General features: G+C 45.8%; 1 protein-coding gene across 1 annotated transcript in view; it reads right to left on the bottom strand.

Moving 5' to 3' along the window:
* LOC147707489 (CD109 antigen-like) overlaps nucleotides 1-20,761 on the bottom strand; it is a 943,435-nt gene that overhangs the window by 594,288 nt on the left and 328,386 nt on the right. Inside the window, exons 8-9 of the mRNA XM_086926506.1 lie at nucleotides 11,177-11,267; nucleotides 222-351 (exon numbers count right to left, since the gene is read on the bottom strand). Coding sequence (XP_086782632.1) covers nucleotides 222-351; nucleotides 11,177-11,267 — 221 coding nt within the window. The remainder of the gene's footprint in view (nucleotides 1-221; nucleotides 352-11,176; nucleotides 11,268-20,761) is intronic.

The following is a 20,761-nucleotide window of genomic DNA, read 5'->3' as shown; positions in this document are numbered from 1 at the left end:
CCATAGGGGTGGTAATCACCCATGTAAAAGGAGTACCACTTCTGATGTACCCAAAGTCTAAAAATCTGTTAGTGAGCAACATCCAGAAACCAGTAGAACACCGCTCACGTTAAGTGGGACTTTACAGGCGCATGCATTGGAAAGCCATATGTTTCATGGTTAGTCCAATTAAAGTTATTAAAAGCATGACGGCGGAAGTAAGTACACTTTGAAGTCCATACCTGTGAGCGAATCCGTGACTGTTGCATTTATGTCCAGAGTTATGTAATTTATCCATTCTTCATACCCAGTTAATCCATATATGAAACTCAGTTCATCGTAATTGAAACTGAAATTAACTGTGCCAGATATCTGCAATACGAACACAGAGGTTAGTTTACATTTCACCACTGCGCTTTGGAAAATAAACGGCGCCGACTGCATTGTGAAATGTATTTTAAGCAGATTTTGAAGAAAAATAGTTTTAATTGAGGCAAACCATATTCACCAAAGGTTATGGCAAGAGCATTAACACAAATGATCGTCGTAAACGAACAGTGCATCAAGGAAAAAGTTCAAAAACAATAGTTCATCTGGACACATTTCAAATTGATACAGCTTCCCAAGACGTATGTAACTCTATAAATGAATATATAACAACAATTACAAATTATAACAAGGACACTTTAGTGAGAGATAAATCTGTAGTATAATATTTCACATTGACTTTTAAATTGGTAGGCCAATGGGATATAGAGTTTATGTGCACATTAATCAAAATAAATTGAAAAATTGAAAAATAAAACGCGAGATTTGCAATCTGATGAGGGGACAGTTACCACAAAATGTTTTTTCAGTGAACCCCTTCAAGGACATTATGTGCTGTCTTTTATACTCAAAATAAGTCAATGTTTTGACGGGTATGGCTTATAGTCCGAGGGTCATCATCAGAATAAATAAATTATTAAAGAGCATGACAGTAGAATATTTAAATGAGTAAAAACATGTTACAAGGGTGTCTCCGTTGCAGGCAGGATTGTTTTTAAGCAGGAAGGGGCACCTTCCTGCACAAGAACTATTCTAAGAGGCGTTTTCCTGTTTCTATGTGTGTTGAAAAATGTAGCACAAACGGAAAGTGGAAAAACGAGGATAAATTAAGTTATTTCTCCTCGTTACAGCTCACCTTAAGAGGCGTACTGGTTTGGGGCTTACAGTTTTACAGGTTTATGTAAATCTGGGACAGGGTCAAATTCCAAGCATGCTGCGTGGTAAAACCCACCGCAATGCCCATGAAATGCCTCGCGGGTGCAGAGTAAGGCGATACAGCGATTTGTGCTGCGTCACCTTACTCATGATTTATGAGGGCACTTAAAGCCACGCAGGGTGGCTTTACCTGGCTTCATAAATCTTTATGACAGCCCTGGTGCAAAGGTGACACAGGGCTCTCCAAAAAAAGCCCCTTGGTTTGCTCTGAGTATAGTTACTTTGAAGAGACCCAGGATCCCACTTATCTTACCAGAACACGGTGAGTATGCTATGGAACAAACCAAATGACTGGCTTACAACAGCGAGGGAGTGCAGAGGGCCCTGGAAACCACGTCTTATTCCAGGCCTCCTCATGGGGTTGAACACAGGGTGGTTCAATAAAGGTTTGAGTGGCATCGAGTTACAGAGGTAACACAACCATGGTCTTGAAATTGCTCCATCCATCGATCTCCAGTGAGGCCGTTGGGGCAAAATCCGCAGCAGAATACAAAATGTCCTATGGGCAGACGCTGGGGACATTAGCAGAGCAGCTGGACAATCAATCAGAACTGCTGCCCATGCTTGCTGTCAATTTCACAATGTAATATGTTTGTTGACAGTGCGTAATAGAAAAGTGTTGCAGTTTCAAGATCTGTATTAACGGCTACAAATTTTAACCAATGTAATAGTGTTGAATGCATCGACCTCGGAAGAATGAAAGGTTGTGTTGGTCACATTGTGATTTGAACACGTGATCTTCAGATCACTAGTGAAGTTAGAAGCAAGAACTTAGCTCATTGAGCCACTAAGCAACAGTCTATTAATATACTAGAAAGGGGGCATCACACAGATGACAGTGCACAGCCATGCAAAGGCCAACACGATCTACCTCTCTTAACACGAGGATCTGGGCAGTACTTAGAATACAGAAATTAAATAATGTGAGATACCTATGCATTTGCTGCACTTTGCATAATTTTCCTTTAGCAGGGTAACTGTGCACACTTTTCTTAAAAAATATAAAATAAAGAATCTGTATGCTTCTGAGTGTACCACAGCAGTGTTGCCTTTATAATATTCCACATTTGTAAAGCGCACCATCACCCGTAAGGATCTCTAGGCGCTGGGGGCCGTTGGGAAGATTAAGCAAGCTATTGCCCAGAGTCACATGGTGCTAGGCTAACCTGCCGCCGGCCCCGGGGATCGAACCGTGATCCCCAGATTCCGGAGTCAGTCGCCCTAGCCGCTGCGCCAGCCCAGCCGAGCCGCGAGTTAGCCAGCCGCAAAATTTGCACCATGTGCAGTGTCGGGCCAATATATTTTTGCTTCTTGGTGCAGGAATACAGGGCACCCAGATATCTCGAGCGATCCATCAGGTAACTATCTAAGACATAGGCCGGGTCTGTTGGTAGAGCATACATCCAGTAGTTCACAGCCATCAACTGAGAGGCCCAATAATGCAACCTAATGTCGGGCAGCGCTATCCCCCCATCGTACCACCCCTTCATGAGTTTCTGGAGAGCTATCCTAGGGGCCTTACCATCCCACAGCAGTGTACCTATCTCCCCTTCCACCACTACAAAGTACTCATCTGGAATCTGCTGCAGGCAGTTCTGAAGAATATACAAAAATTGCGGTAGTGCCAACATTTTAAAAAGAGCAGCATGGCCCACCAAAGACAGAGGTAGCGACCTCCAGTGCTTAACGTCTGTTCGCAATCTAGCCAATGGTGGTGCCAAATTTCGGCTGTAAAAGACAGCCGGGACCGACGTTATATACAACCTATTCTGGGTGGTACTCTGCTTAGCCATCATGTGTTCACGCGCCTTGAGCCTGTATTCATCTTGCTTCAAAGTCAAACTATGTAATGAGTCATCCGAGGGATTTTGCGCTTGGTCAGCCTCAAGTCCCCGAAGTTCCTCCTCTAATTGAACCAATATCTCATGTCTTTTGGCAACATATTTTGTTTTCAGCAATAGCCTTTTAAGACTCCCCTATATGTCTCCCATATAGTCTGTGCCGAATCTACCGACCCTAGATTTTCTGTAAGAAAGTTCCCTGTTTGTACACAGAGCTCCTCCTTAATATCCGGAATTTTCAGCAGCCATGGATTAATAACAATAGTGCTTCGCAGCTGCCGTTCGCCATGAGTGACCTCAATCCCCACAGGTGAGTGATCCGAGATCCCTCTGGGTAGCGTCTGAGGGTGTCGAAAATTGCCTACTGAGGCCGTATATGTTCAAAAGTAATCTATGCGATGGAGACTACCATGCACACTGGAAAAGTGCGTGTATTTGGAATCTGCTGCTTGTAGCTCCCACCCCACAACAGAGAGGCCTAGCGCCGCAGTGAATTCTGCCATAAGTTTATTTGGTCTGGCCCCCGGTCTCTGCGGATATCTATCAACCGTATCATTCATAGTCATGTTGTAATCACCGCCCAGTAGAACGGTACCATCGGGAATTTAGTCAACACTTGTCCTAGATCTGCTAGGGCATCCCTTCCCAGTGCCGGTGGCAGGTAGACAGAAACTACATTAAGGGCCCTCCCCTCCCATTGGGCCTCCGCCACAGCAAACCGTCCCCGTAGGTCTGTCCACATTTTATGTACAATCAGTGGTGTGCCTTTTTTGACCAGAATACACGTACCACTAGACCCAGTGGTATAGTCAGCATGTACCAAGAGCCGGTATCTTTATAATGTAAATAACAAGGACCCCCTGTTCAGAAAGAGCCGGTATCACCATCTATTAAGGGTCTTACTTTTGTTACCCACCAAGTGAGTTTCCTGCAGTAGAACAAGGTCTTGGGACTGTCTCTTCAAATACTGCTGGACAACACCTCTTTTTATTTTGTCACCCAAGCCGTTAACGTTCCAAGAAAGGACAGAGAGCACTAATTCCTGATCAGCCCCCGTCCTATAGCTCGGAGATACATACAACCTGATAGGTCAACAATGCGGCAAATACGTCATAACGCAACCTGCAAGGAAAAGCAACGCTCTCACCCCTTTGTCTGTCACGTTGAAAACAAACATAAAAATCAATGCATAGCAAAACAGTACATCTACATTTCCACTTGCCGCAAAGGCACCTGTTCGTCGGCCTATCCATCTAGTATCTCAGGATCTTGCAACCCCTTGGAAAACAACAAGAAACGACAACACACGCCCGCCCTAAACTTCCATCCCAGCCCCCCTCCCTGCCCCCCTGCCCATAGATTTAAAACTACAGACGCCCAAACATAGCAGAGTGCCTCCCCCCCCCCCCCCCGAAATGCTAAAGATGCTCGGGGTGAACTGACACTCCCTCCCGAGGTCAACATCACACTTGACCTATAGTGTAGCCATACATACTTAGCGGCATCTGAACCTTTTCATATCACAACAATACAACCCATCAGTTGGTATCATATCATTAAGCCCCCAATTGTAAGACAGTCTTGTAACAGTGGGCATCTATACCCTCCCCCAACCCCCTACTTGCGCTTTCAGTGAAGTGTGAGCTCCCCAGTCTTGTATCCACTGCGATCTGTCCTACTCCTTCAGCTGACTGTCCTCAGCTGAACCATTTTTCGCCACCTCCACGCGGACACTTCTTTGCTGGCCAGATCGACCATGGTGATCCCTCCTTTGGCTTCCCACTGTGCTCCAGCCTTCCATCTACTCCCAGACTGCCTCTGGTGAGTCAAAGAACCACGACCTGCCATGCGACTCCTCTCGCAACCACGCAGGGGAAAGCATTGCATATTTCACCTCCCGATCTCTCAGTTCCTTCTTCACCGCTTGGAAGCTACGGCGCTGAGACTGAACTTTGGCCATGAAATCCAGAAAGAACGCCACCTCATAGTTATCTTTCTTCAAGGGAGGGTTGGATTGAGAAGTCTGCAAGATTATATCCCTGTCCTGATGGTTGAAAACCCGGGCAATAAGGGACCTCGGGGTGCGCCTTGTTTCGGTTTGCCACCTGGTACCCTGTGGGCTCTTTCAATAGAGAAATAACTGGACAGAGTCTTTGGTTTTAGGTGCTGCGTGATGAGATCCTCCACATACAAGTCAGCCGCTGGCCCCTCTGTTTTCGCCGAAACTTCTAGGATGCGAATGTTGTTGCGACGGGCTCGCCCTTCGTAGTCACCAAGCTGTTGCGACATCCTCTCCTGCTTCTTCTGCATTTCCAGCATTTGCCTTTGAAGTTCCGATGTGTCCACCTGCGCTAGTAACTATCTTCAGTTCTTTGACTTTCTCGTCCATTTTTCTGAAGTCAGCTTGGAGGAGAGAGACCTCCATGGTGACTGAGTCCACTGAATCACGTACGCCATCAATTGCTTCCATGACATCATGAAGAGTTGGCTCCGAGGCTCCTACAGGGACATCTGCCCCCCCTTCCTACTCCGAGCATGGAGATTAGCCTTTTTCTCCTGTTTTGGACCAAGCGAATTTCACTAACTGCTTCTGAGCGTTGGCCTTGGGGCCCTTTCCTCCAGTCACCATGACTGCGTAGCACCCGATGGCCCAACCGGTGAGGACAGAAGGACGCTTTGGAGCGACCACCTCAACCTCGCCAAAGATAGAGGCCAAGCCAGCGTCCTGCACTCATACAATTGCCTCTCTTGCGCCACTGCCCCGAAGAGTCTGTTGCTGCACGTGGACCACTCCGTTTGTGACAATGTAGAACCAAACTGTAAGGCCAGCCACATCAACCTCCAGCATACAGCGTCTCCGCCTCACCAGTCTTACCACTGATCTGCAATGGCCTCCTGCTGAGGGGCCAAGGCTGTCGGCCTCGTCTTCAGCACCACGGAGCAGGCATTGGATGTTCCATCTGCCCCAGCACCGACTCTCACGAAAGCCACCAGTGTGCAGGTAACATGAGATGCCCACAAGCCAGCGTCCCACACCTCAACTCCAGCTCCGCAATGGCTATGGAGCTGCTCCTCCAGTCACACCGGGGGGGGTCATATACACTGCCCCCTTTCAGTCTTGGACTCAGGAGCCCACCGGACCAATCCTGCTTCAATCCTGCATCAATCCAATGCACCTCTCTCAGTACAAGGTCGCACTCTCCTCTCCTACCCTTATACTTCCCGTGTCTCCAGCATATCCAGGAAACCAGGTGGCACCTCCTCAAGAGAGGGGGGGGGGGCGTCAGCCAGTGCTCGCCGGTCGTGTCCCCAGCAATCCGTCAGCACCCCTGCAGCAGGGAAAGGCCAGAGGTGGATGCGCACAGCTCCTGTGCTGCTCCACCCAGGGAAATTCACTCTCTCGACTAGGCCCCAAGCCGGGACCTAAATTATTTTGGCGCGGCCTAGATTGCGCCCGCCAGGTCCCCGCAGAGCTCCCTCCTTCTGGACCTCTACCAACTCTCACCACAGCCACACCTGTGCAGCCACTCAAAACAGGCCTACCGGTGCCGCAGTTCAGGGACGTCACTCCTCCGTAGGCCTTTACACTGTCTTGCCTCCTTGCCTGCGAGCACTGCCCTGCTCAGCTCGCCACTCCAGGCCGCAAAGCCGGGGCCTCCCGTAACGGGAAGCTCACCAGAACACCTCGCCACTGGCCGCTAAGACGCGTCAATTACCCACAGGCCGCCACTCCTGGCCCACCGCTGCCTTCATCAATGCCCGCTGCACCTCTTCTGCGGCAGTGAGACTTACTGGGCACAGTCTTCGGTCCGCCTGAAGGCATTCGCTATCCCGATCCGGGCCCGGGGCCACCATTACTCCCGACCACAGGTTCTCCGGTCGGGCGACATCGCTTTGCGCAAGCTTCACCCGAGGCTCAAGAATGTACACGGGTTCGGGGTATGAAAAGCTGCCGTCTGATTCACTACACAACAGCGGATGGCTCAGGATAGGGCAGTATAGGCACCGGAAGAAAGGAAGCTCAATTAGGCAGCGGCCATTCTTGACGGCCGCTAGCCACGCCCCTGAATCTCTTTTTTTTTAATCAGTTTTGCAATGGGGTAACCTCCTGTACCAATAGGATTAAACTATAGAGCACCACCAACACAACATCTCCTAGCAAGATGCATCTTTAGTACAGGGGAGGAGAACACTTTTAATGTACATGCACATGCTACATACCCCTCTGAACTATTTTACTTATGGGTGGAGTCTGTGTCATCTTAAGGATTTTTGGGGCCCTGGGCAAAACATGATTGAGGCCCATGTAGGAAACAACTTCGAATTTTATTATTCATTTCCTGCTAATTCAAGACCAAATGTTGCCAAACAATACTAAATAATGTTAATCTTTAAAACGGTCACAAAACAAAGACATAATATACATGGCCGAAACCCCATATCTCCTTAAGATGACACTTCATAGACAGATAGAGTCAGAGGTAAAGGTGGGCATACAGGGATAGAAGTTTAGATAGAAATATAGAATAGGCAGATGTCAAATAAGCAGAATGTGTACTATCCCAAGGGGACACTTTAAAGGTTGGGGCCCTGGGCACCTGCCTACTTTCCCCATGCCTTAAAACATTTCAGGGTAGATTTGAATATTGTAGACCCAAATACTGTCAACTTTCGTACAAACAGAGCTAATGCAATAACTCCTAATTATCAACAATATAATGACTTAGAAGTTCAGTTAGGTGATCAGGACCACCACGCATTGTTCGGTGGACAACTACCTCGTGTAGCTCAGAATGTCAGCTTGGGTCCTTTAACTAGTGAAGGGGCTAACTAACCCAAATTGACTGAGTACACAATGCTTCCACAGGCAGCAAATCTGTCTGCTTCAGATATAAAATATTTATTAAATCAGTCTGTGCTAACCTTTGGGCAACATCAACAGTCTGGCATACAGTGGCGATTGAAACAATCCAGGTCCGGCACCATAAGGGCACCACGCACTCCAGACCATTAGTACACAGCCTATTAATGCTACTATGGACAAAGTGCCCAAAGAATACTAGCTACGTGAGTTCCACTTGGTATGGTCCCATATTGAGAACTGTGTGCAGCATGTGGAACAATTGTTGTAATTATTTATATTATTAAGCATAGAACTCGCTCATTGACAGTGTTAATAGGGGTGCTAAAACAAATTCGGAATAAGCATGGGACTGCACCAGCTGTTGATTTAGATATGAAATTAATAGGTAATTCTGGAATGGTTTCTTAGATAGTTCTCAGTAACATTCAAGGAGAAGTAGCGTTCTGGAAGTGAACCAGCACTAGGCTACTGTTCCTGTTCAAGATTGTGAGTAGGAGCTTCTTAAAGTTATTTCAGAAACAGGCACTTCTGTGGGACAGAATACTTTAGGTTTTTAAACCACAAAACTGCAACTCAAAATGAAACAGGAGTCTGAGGGTTACTGTAAAGAAAAGTTTGCCTTAGAAACTAACAAAAAGCAGAAAGCTAAACAGAAAACCAGGACTAGATCTCTACCAAAGGAGGAGTCCAGGAAGGGGTGGATATATTTTGAGAGACAGTGATTATTAAATAAAGAAGCAAGATCGGTATGAGTATTCTGATAGCCATTCTTCCAGTTCTTTGCTGGACTCTGGGGACAGTAAAAGGCCTCAGAGAAAATGAATACACTAAACAGACACATGACAAAGTCAGCACAGAAACTTGAGGATAACATGAAGAAAGAAGAGAATGGTTGAGACTCAAATGCTCAGTTTAAAAAAAGAAAGTAGGGGTTTAGCAAAAAAGAATGCCTCAGAAACTGCTGACACTTCTGCGAAACGAGACTTGGGTCACAGCATTTCTGTACACAGCAGCAGAAGTAACAATAGTTCGCCATACCCTCAAATAGCATCTGGGAGTGACTCAAACTAAAAAATACACATAGAAACATCAGATGGACAAGTAAACTCTCCAGTTAGGATTTATGGTGTAGAAGTACAAATTGAGGGGGGTAGATTGCACAAAATGAAAGCCATATTCAAGTCTCATTTATAAGATACCTGACAGCATTCTCACAGAGGGTGACTGGCCTCCATCATTTAAAATAGATGGGGGTTAGGAGGTAATAAGGCCAGCAATACTCGTGGAAAAAAATGTATGTGAATGGGCTCTAAAACTGGCTCTAGCACTGTATAAAAAGTGAGCAGGGTGGATGAAAGATTCTATACCACCTGTGATTCTCTTAAGGAGTGAGCCCCACATTCAGGGTCCGTACCCGTTAAAGCCAGAAACTAAGTGCGATATCAAGGCCATCCCAGATCAATTACAATATCAGGGAATAATAGTGTCTTGCCATTCTACAGTGAATACTCCTCATTTCCCAGTATTACAACTTGATAATTCATGTAGACCAGTTTTAGATTATAGGAACTTAAATACATGAACACATGTAGTGCAAAAGTCTCACAGAACTGGACTGATGACAAACCCGATTAGTTAAAAATACAAAACATTCGACATTTCCAACAGATTTTCGAGCCAAAATATAGCACCTTAATCCCAGTATATCACTGCTTTTTTGTTTGGTGACTTTCAATATGCAGAGGCAAGATTGCTTATCAAGTATAAGAAGAGCCCTGAGCTCTTTGCAGAAAGAATAATGATCTTACAAGAAGATGTGGAGGCATCATCATACTTTGATGACATATGCGTTACAGATGATGACTTGAGCGAACACCTCAGTAGGGTGCAGAGAATAGTGATACTTCTGACCTGATTAGGGTATAAAAAAACAATAGGAAATCTAAAATTGCACAAATTAATGTGATCTTCCTTGGATATGAATTATCCAGTGAGGGTAGAGGAATGACACCTGACTTCCTAGAGAAGTGTGCTACTTTACAACCTCCAAATACTTTGAGAATGTTACAAGCCCTCATGGGTTTTGGAGCTGTGGAAGCGCTTCCTTGCCTTATTATGCTGAGTGAGTTAAGTCTCTGAATGAACTAATCAATTCTATGTTTTCTGAAAGAAATTGAACATACATACATAATGGTATCATTTGTGGACTGCAAGCAGACATGTTAGAGACTTAGGGCCAGATGTAGGTAATTCCTATTTACCTACTCTTAAATACCGAATCATACCGAATCGGTATTTAAGAGTAGGTAAATAGGAAGGGGGCAGACGTAGGTAATTCTTATTTTAGAATTACCGAATCGGTATGATTCGGTATTTACCGATTGGTAAATACCGAATCGGTATCGCCCATTGATTCCTATGGGCCTTGAAGCCCATAGGAATCAATGGGAAATACCGATTCGGTATTTACCAAATCGGTAAATACCGAATCCTGCAAGGGTGCAGGGGGTGTCACTTTGACACCCTCTAGCACCCCAATTCCAGGCTTGTGTGCCATGTGGCACACATACATGCCCTAACGGCATGTCTGTGTGTCACATGGCACAGGTGTACATGCACAGATGTGCATGTACACCTGAATTCGGTATTTTCCCACCCAATTGTATTGGGTGGTAAAATACCGAATTCTGAAGGCCTGTAGCACTTTAAACAGTGCTACCTACATCTGGGATTTACAGAATCGGTAAAATTACTGATTCGGTATTTTACAGAATCGGTAAATTTACCGTTTTGGTAAATTTACCGATTCTGTAAAATAATGGCCCCTCCATCTCAAAAACCAATTACCGGTCGGTAACGGCCGAAATCGGCCGTTACCGACTGGTAATTGGCCACCTACATCTGGCCCAAAATACTTAGACGCAAGAGCAATCTAGTAATTAGGTTTTTTCCTAGCACTTCATTCTATGTATATGAAATTTGCAATGAGGGATAGAGGACCCTCATAGCATACAAATCACATTTGTACTCCAATACAGAGGAGTGATTCACTCATTTTGGAAAAAATGTTATGGCAGTTCAAACAGCCATATTGAAGGAGTATCCCTTACATAGGGAAAACAAATAATTACATTTCCATTATGCATACATTAGAAGAAGCTACTAAAGCTATTATTCCCAATGCCTGTCCTTTACACGTTCAAATATAGTATCATGGGACCAAACTCACCTCAAATGTTTTTGAATATATTCCAGAAGTATAATACGGTGCAGTGATTGTAACAGTTGCATTGCCTTTCACAGGCTCTCCATAACGGTATCTGTGAAAATAATGCAAAAAGTCATTTGAATTGGGTAATGTTATATCATACACAAAGGGCTTGTGGTTAGCCTTCCCAGTGTAGAACATAGACAGTCACTTGCTACTATTTCAGTTGTTATTGTTGGCCTTTTTACCTCAATGTGTCTTTTGTGAGTTTCAAAATTACCAATGAAAACTATTTGGATCTCATACAAAACATGAAGACTGGAAAACAGTGCTTTAAAATACAGGTTTGAGATAAAGGTTATCACTAAGCTCTATGTAGATTTTAATAGGCAATGCAACGATAAAGGTGTCCACAACACCAATGTGTTGATGTTCTAGGTGTTGGGCCAGAACATCGGCGTATGGTTATTATGAGCCATCCTGATCGTAATTTCACCATTCTGGTTGACTCAATATATGATGATGGTGAGATGAAAGGATGAAGTTAAAATAGTACTCCTTTTTTAGAGGTGTCAGCTGATCTATGGTAGTGGAGTACTGGCATTTGCACCAGTACCACAGTTGGGAACCAGCCTACTCTCTCTCAATATCTAAATCTGTATGATGGATTATAGAAAGGACCACACAATTCCTTCAGATTGTAAGAGTTTTTGATGAAATAGTGCTTGGACATATGAGGGATTACCCCCTCACCTATAAGTAACTTCTGTTTTTGTAAGGGTGCATCATAGTTTACGTGTTAGTCAGATGTCTGCTGTTTCCGTTACTCTGCAAACCCACATGTGCCCCTTTCTTCTCACACCACTCCTTGTAAAACCAAATGTATGCATTTTGTAGGAAAAGGCCTCTTTTTGCATGATCACCCTCATTATTTCAGACTTAAATATATTGATATTTGCTATATTCCTAATTTATATATTTAACGTAACTCTAAGTCCCTAGGAATGTGGTACAAAGTGTACCCCCAACAGAGTGACAATTCAAAACATGATTTCAGGCCTACTACTATGACCTGTCTGTGCAGTTTCAAAACTGAAAATTTGATCTATTAAAATTACTCCTTTGACAGGTCTAATCCACCCTTTTAAATATTAATCAATTAATCCTAAGTAGGCCTTAATGACAAATAAGGCTAGGTGCATTGTATTTGAAAGTAGGAAAGGTTTGAATGTTAAACATGACCTTACAGTGACAAGGCCCCAAAATCTATTTTCATCGCAGCAGGGTTAGCAGTTATACTGGAAAGTATTAAACGGTATATTAACATTAAATAATGTTATCTCTGCCTACGAAGCAGTTACAAAGTTAATTCTTGGACTTTTTAAAATATTTATTAAAGCCAATATAATTGGTAAAGTCAGATTTGTACTATGGATTTTTACAAAAGGTATTTTTTATAAGTCACCTTTTGTTTGCCCAAAGCCTCTAGACGCTAATTTGGTGAGGTTTGAACTTGCTCCCAGAGGCCAGACAAAGATCCTGGGAGTGGGGAGGTGTCATGTTCCTCTCTCAGGCTGCCCATCTGGACTATTCCCAGGAATTCAATTAACTTCAAAGAGGCCCACGGTGTCACAGGCAGATGTAACTTACACCTGGACGTGCTCCGGCCTTTGTTCCCCTTTGTTGCCAGGCAGCAACCCGAGTGGGAAAGGAGGTTCCCCAGGTTATGAATGACCACAGAGGAGGGGTTGCCCATTTCCCTGGCCACACCTCTAGTGTGGGCACAGGAGCTCTGCAAAGGGGAAAAACATTTTTGCCATGTTCGATTTAGGTAAAGAGGGGCACAGTGGGAATGTTTGCAGTAGGGCACATAGGAACCACTGCAAAAGTGAATAGGGTTAACCCTGGGACCTACTTCCTCATTGGTTAAGGGGAGGCCAGGAATCACGCCCACCCAGAACTAGCACCAGGCATAAATGTAGCACTCTCGGGCACCCTCTTCTGGACACGTTTGGCCCTGTGGAAGACAAAAGAAGGACTGCACCTTCTGATGAGACATGTAAGAAGACCTGAAACAGGGTATGTGCTCCCACTTCTACCTAGAAGAAAGAAGTAGACTCCAAGGATCAGTTGTATGACCTTATGTCAAGCTAAAGGGACACAACAAGCTGCTAGAAGCCCTTTTCCTGAACAGCTCAGCTGACTATTCCCAACTGAACCTGACCTGGACCCTCCTTTTTTTTTTTAAACCATATACAACAAATACATTTGAATCCAAATATACATCCATTAAAATTAATCAATGACATCAGAAAGAGTAATAAATAGCACCAATTAATCAAAAAAAAAAACCAAATCCAAATCTGGACCCTCTTGATGACTTCTCCACGAGTAAGTCTTCATCCCCAATTGCTGTTCCTAAGGTCCTGGGACCCTTGGCTGTTTCAAAGTGTACTCCTCCTAACATCCTAAAAAACCTGGGACTTAGAAACTTTTTGGCTCCCTCTCCCTCTCAGGCGACCGGGACAAATCTGCCTAGTCAGTCCAAAAAAGGTGCGTATACCACTGGGGCAAAGATTCAGGTTGCTCCTGGTGAGAGCTTTTCCACAACATCGAATCTGTTTCAGTTAGACGTTACAGAGATGTTATCCAGCCTTGCGGAGACCTGTTAGACTACAGCGTTCAGCCTTGCCTCACTGGAAGAATCTGAACTCCAAAAATGTGACTACGTCCATAACAGAAATCTTTACTGGGCAAAGGCCCCACAAATATCTGCCCTGCCAGGGAACTTCCATGGGTGCAGAATTTTTTATTTCTCCTGCTCTGAGCTTCCTGCCAGACGTCCATGGCTTGACCGAGACTTTCTTCCATAGCTTTCCGGCCTCATTGAGCCCATCTCAGCCACAGCCTGCTGCCTTGCCCCACTGTGCATTTTTGAATACCATTTCAGAGATTGAGTTAGAGGGTAAAACTTACGACCAGGACGAACCTGGTTTCTGTATCCGAACAGCGCTCCATCAGGGTCGGCCTCATATCGCGCCTAGGTACCAGTGAAGCAGAACTGGATGATGGTGGGAAGCACTTACAGGCACATGCATCAATATTGCATTTTACGATTCCTTAATTGCGAAAAATAAGGAATCGCAATTAAGGAATTGCAAAATGCAATGCATCAAAAAATTGCTTAAAAAAATGCAATTTCTTAATATTCCTTAATTGCGACTCAATTGTCGCAATTAAGGAATACCTCCCCATTCATTCCTATGGGCCTAGAGGCCCATAGGAATGAATGGGAAGACATTCTCAATTTGCGATTCGCAATTAGCGAATCGCAAATTGACAATGCGATTTCAAGGGTGCAGGGGTGTCCAAAGGACACCCTGTTGCACCCCTGAAATCAATCTGTGCACATATGTTGTGCACACACATGCCCTTAGGGCATGTGTGTGCACAACATGAAACTTTGAAAAATGCACAAAAGTGAATTTTTCAAAGTTTTCGCAAATTACCATGAGGTTCAACCTCATGGTAATTTGCTCCCCCTAATTGCGAAATCGCAATTTTTAAAAGTTTCATGCATTGCCTTTAAGGAATCGCAAAATGCGATTCCTTAAATGCAATCGCAATTTGAGAATTCGCAAATATTTGCAATTTCTCAAATTGCGAGGGCCTTCACCCTTCATGCATTCCAAAAGCAGATTTTGCGATCGCAAATGTCCAATTTTTGCGATTCGCACCGTTTGCGATCGCAAAATCCTTTGATGCATGTACCTGTTAATTCTTTTTAGCACAGTTTATATTGAAAACTTAAAAAATATATATATATATCTCTGGTTCCTCTTATTGAATTATTGTTGTTTTAGTGGGATTTGTATTGTGTTATGTTTTTGACTTTTTAAATGTTTTGGTACTTTTAAATGCTGTACACATTTCCTTAAGTAACGCCTCTCTGCTCTGTCCCATAAGTACCAGGGGTTGAGCTCAGGTTTAAATTACTGAAAGGTTTACTGGACTTAAAAAGAATAGTGCCTTATTTACATGTAGTGGAATACCATCCAACCAAATTAGTAATCCACTTTTTCACACTGTGCATGGCTGTGTTGTCCAGAAGGAGATTGGCCTGTGTGTGACTGCAACACCAGAAAGATATCCGCTTTGCTGTGGCTGCACCCCAGGAAGGGGATCGGACTGTGCATGGCTTCACTGATCCCAGGATATTTGCACACAGAGTGCCTACCTATTCCGCGCCATGATCAAGCCTTCCACGGGGATCACATGGCTCAACAGCCACCAGCGACCAAGGGAAACATGCAGAAGTAGGAGCAGTGAAGCTGCATCTGCTGGGTAAGCTCCCATAGCCAGAGATGAGACCCGAGATGGAGCTGCCAGAGAGCACGCCTCTTCTCGGAATTGGGAAGGAGCAGGCTGCTCAAAAAAAGATAGTTGTCCGTCTGACAGGACTGTTCCACCGTGGGACCCATGGACCCTGTCCCCAGGGACCCTATACTGTACAGTTTACCAGAGTACACACCCCTGGGATACTGTGGTACCCAACCCGGAAGAGTGCAGGCATACCTGCCCATTTTGGAGCAAAGATAAAGTTCCAGCTCCCATCAACATCCACTATAATGCTAGTAGGGGGAGCCAGCAGGGGACTTGGGGTTTCCTCTGTGGCCCCCAACGTCCCCAGCAGAGTGGAAGCCCCTGGTGGGCACTGGGGTGCCCTGCATAAATGTCTTTAAAGGGCTCCCCCTGTAGCCCCTCAACAATTGGAACTTTGGTAGCTCTGGATGGGAACCACAGCACCCACTTAAGAAAACAAATTGCCAGCTCCTGCCTGTACCCACAGTGGGTAAGGGGAGGGGGGATGACTGGGCCACAAGGGCCCTGGGGCTCCCCTGCATCCCTCAAAATAAATTATAATGTGGAGGTATGGGGCCGGCACTGGGAGACACACAACAATACTTTTGTAGTTTTAAAAAGTGAATAATAGATGAGTGCAGGAGTCACTAATTTATTATTCACTGCTCCTTGAAGGAGCACCGCATATTGCTGTGCTATTTTTTAGCTTTGTGATGCCCTTAGAAGGTGAAGGTGTACCACCAATTTGTTTAATACTGTAGGGGGCTGCAAGGAGTGTAGCAGCCCACCAGCAACATAAAAAAACAGTAAGTCTCCTGGGTCAATAAATCTATGACTCCGAGAGAATTTACCATATTTTTCCTAAGACTCTATGCTTGAGCTCTATGCTCGACAGCAGAGTGCAAGTCCCTCCACTTCTGATCGTGTGCCTTGATACTCTATTCTCCACCTCGAGGAACATTTGTGTCTTTTCTTTGTGTAGGGCTTCTCTCAGATTCGGTCACTACCACTGTGACCATCAGTAAAGTCATATGACTTCCTACAGGAAAAACAAAGCGATTTGAGAGAGAATTGGGCAGATAGGGACAGATTTCAATGGTGGCAGCAAGCCAACAGGAGCTATAATACAAAATGAATCACATACTTCTATTTTCTTGCATTAAAACTTTGACCTCTATAATATGGAAAAATTCAGGATGTAGAGAAAGCAGTGAAAAAGAAAAGGGACCAAACTTCGGTTCAGGTTTTGATAAAAAAGACATACTCTTTGGTACAGGTAAATGAAAAGACCCGCTTTGCAGGAGAAGGGAAACATCCAGAATATCATTAAGTTATTAGAATTTTATCAGGTGAAATTCTTCATTCCAGTGCACTTCTCTTCAGACTAGCCTTCCTGCTCAGGTAAGGGCAATTTATGGCAGCTGAAAGGCCCTTGGCAGAGATCAATGGAACCCAAAACGACCTCTGTGTCACACTCAATGTAAATGGCAATGCACCAATTTTACAAGCGACCCCACTATTGTTACTATGCAATTACAGTATAATTGCAGTAGATACAGAAACTAAAGCACAAGAGGTTTGCCCAGAATGACACAGTGTGGCAAGTGGGCCAAGTTTTAAATGTTTTCCTTTACGAATGGGGAGAATCAGGGAAGAGCACCATATTAAAAAGGTTCTTCACTGCGTTGGTGTCTTAACCGTATCCAACATTACATTATCCAGTTGGATTATGCAAAGTGAGCTGGATGCCAAATGATGATCCTTGCAAGAGAGCGGGCACACGGATGCTGTGCACACTTTGCTCAGCAGCCTGCTTCACAGATCTCAATGTAGCTCGCAGGTGGCAGTTGTATTTTTGCAGCAGGGTCCCCTGAGGCATTCATCCTTCAAAGGGTGTTACAGTAGCGCAATTATGTTGAGTAATTATAAAGTTCCTGTAGTACCACATATTACGGTGCAGGCGGTGACCCACAAAGGAATGCAAAATGCCTGTCAAACATTGTACCATCGACAGAAGAATAGGTGGTTTCTGGAGATGCACAGGTGGCTGTCTTGTGCCCACACATACATCACCAGAGTCCAGGCCTGGAGGAAGCGGAGGTGGAAAGGCCCAGCTCAGCACAGATGCTGCTTGTTTGTTCACTACTTTAAGAAATGGAGTAGAGAAGCTGGAAACATGAAATTGTCAACACAGTCGGCGCGCAGGAAAAATATTTGCCTCTCTGGACGTCATGCATTGACTGGACACATAAACTAGGATAGTAAACAACAATAAAATAATGCCCCAGCGTTTACCTCTTCCTAGTGTTATTATTTTTTATTTTTTTCTGAAAGCAAAACAAACAAGCAATGCTGGTTGGGAGGGGGAGCGGCGAGAAATGACAACAAGGGAAGCAACATTAAGGCAAAAGAAATGCCATTATCGACTCCGGTGGATCGATCTCCACACCATCTTCGCCTGCTTTGCACCTTTGGCTTCCGCTGTCGTGCGTCCATTCTAGGTGGTGTCGGAGTTTGTTCTCCAAATCAGACATGGTGTTTGGGAAGTGAGCGACAAAATATAAAATGTTTGAGTGCTGTCATCCTGTGTGCCATAAAGCATGTGAATTATCAATTATGGAAGAGAAGGAGCTATGACAAGGCATTCAGTAAACCTAACTGAGCTCAAAGTGAGAGGACTTATTTGCCTGCCACGTGTGAATAGAAAACTTGGCAAAATAAATGGAAAGGGGCGACCACTCGGTCCCCCCGAACGTATGGTTGGGTGCCCCGATCCCCCCGGGAAACCATTTTGGGCGGGAGGCGTGGCTCGGTTGGTATGCCCGAAGTGGCGTAGCCGGGGCGCGCCCTTTCCCGCCCAGGAGGGGTTGTCCTAGACACCCGCCGGAAGACCACGCCCCAGTAGGCGTCCCAGAGGAGGGTCCCCGTCCTCCCGCAGATGGATAAATAGAGCGGGAATCCGAAGAAGCGTCCTCTTGTTCCTGTGCTCTGAAGGCTGCACCAACTCGTTGCTCGTGAGCCCTCGACGGAACAAGCGGCAATTTTGAGAACTTGTAATCTTGTTGTTTTTCTTTCAGTTATTTGGAATACGAAAGATCCAGGACCTCGTTGATCAACTACACGCGGCTATGGCAGGCAAGAAAGCAGGAAAGAGCTCCGAGTTGGAGAAGGTACTGCGCACCTTGTCGAATCGAATGGCGATCATGGACTGAAAACTTGGTAAAGTTGACTCGATCGGTCGAGGTCTGGCCGATGTTAAAAAACAATTAGCGGCCCAGAACAGCACAGGCCGTCCTAAGAAGGTAATAGGCCCGGCCTTGCCGGGAGTCGTCCCAGAGGGTAGGGGAAAGCGTGTTAAGAGGAGGGCGGTTTCTGGGGAAGATCCGGTTCCTGGGGTACCCCCAATTGCCCCCATCACACCGGCAGACAGCCCGGTACCAAACCGAGATAGAGGTTTACCAATCACCGTTGTAATTACTCCTGTTAATGACGAGGAGATGCCCCCGGAACTAGCCATCCTGTTAGCAGCAGTGTTGCCATGGCTCAAGAAGAAAGCGGGGGGGCAGTGACCGCGGGGGACCCGGCCGAGGAGGCTAGACTAATAATCGAGCAGTTACGGCAGTCGATAGAGGCCGTGACGGCGAATGATCCTCTTGTTCCCCCACAGGTGGCACCGGGAGGACCTGCGGTTAGCCGGGAAAAGGCGGCAGACACGACGGTCGAACCTGGTAAGCACACATTGCCAATGGCAGGGGAGGGTTCGTTACCTTCAAGGCGCGAAAGGGTGGCCCAGCACATCCCTGCGGCCACAAAGGAACTGATATGGGGGGAGAAATATGTGAATATGTTTTCATTGTTGACCGACCATCGCGAGATGGAATATGCGAAATCCCAGAAGGATTTATGGCATCCCAGTGTATGGCGGGCCAAGATGGCGGAATTTAGGGTCGATGAGACGGTAGCTAATTGGGTAAAAGCCTTTTCGATATTTACGGCAGTCATGGCGAACGAAAGCCTGAAGTCATGACGGAGTTGACCTGTTATCAGAATAGGATTATGGATTTTTATACCATGTATGAGGGGGACGAGTGGAAAGGTTACGATATGAAATTTCGAAAAGCGAAAGAGTTTGATTCAACTTTGACCTGGGATTGCCTCGACTCGGTGTCATGGCACAAGCAGCTCTTGCCTGGGGCGGCAGGTACGTCCTCGCCGGGTGGGAGCGGGTCGGGGTTAGCTCGCCAAAAGCCTGCGGTGCCCTTTCGAGCGGGCGCCGGTGGGGAATATCACCCCAAGACCGGCGGGAATGGCGCCAAGCGGGGGGTTTGTTGGGGCTTCAATAGAGGCAACTGTAGCAGGCCCCAGGGAACATGTAGGTTCCGGCATGCGTGTGCAGGCTGTGGGAACTCCTCACACTCGGAGAGTAGCTGTAGATCTAAAAACAGCGGAACGGGAGGAAAAGGGGGGTCTAAGCAAGAGTGAGGTGATGTTTTGTAACGGATTGTCTACACCTGTCGATATCATGGCTCTGACTCCTTGGTTGAACAAATACCCTGATCATGTATCCGCCGGGGTGTTGAGGAATGGATTCCTATATGGCTTCAACATCCCGGCGGGGGATTTTCGGGGGGACTCCTTTTGTAAAAATCAGTTATCTGTACAACATAACCCAAACGTAGCAGCAAGGAAAATTTCAAAACAAGTCAGCTTGGGGCGGGTGGCGGGGCCTTTTCACCGCCCGCTGGTGGCGGATTTCGTGTGTTCCCCGCTAGGGGTGGTCCCGAAGAAAGACCCAGGGGAGTTTAGACTCATTCACAACTTGTCTGCCCCAAGGGGTTCTTCGGTAAACGAAGCCATTGACCCAGATATTTGTTTGGTGCGGTACTCATCGTTCGATGATGCCGTTGCCATGTTAAATCACCTGGGCCCCGGAGCGCTGATGGCGAAATCAGACATCGAATCGGCATTCCGGTTGCTCCCGGTACACCCGCGAGATCAGCGCTTGCTAGGTTTTGCATTCCAGGGGAGTTATTACATGGATAAATGCATGCCCATGGGTTGCTCCATTTCTTGTGCCTATTTTGAAATGTTCAGCTTGTTTTTTAGAGTGAGCATTCACCGAGGCCACGGGGCATAGGCATGTTATGCACTACCTGGATGATTTCCTGTTTCTAGGAGCAGCCGGCGACACGACATGTGCGCAGGCGCTGCTGGACTTCTGCACCCTCATGCGGGAATTCGGAG

This window comes from Lissotriton vulgaris, chromosome 6, assembly GCF_964263255.1.
Source record: "Lissotriton vulgaris chromosome 6, aLisVul1.2, whole genome shotgun sequence".
Taxonomy (NCBI): domain Eukaryota; kingdom Metazoa; phylum Chordata; class Amphibia; order Caudata; family Salamandridae; genus Lissotriton; species Lissotriton vulgaris.
Note: the sequence above shows the minus strand (reverse complement) of the source record. Positions and strands in the feature narration are given on the sequence as shown.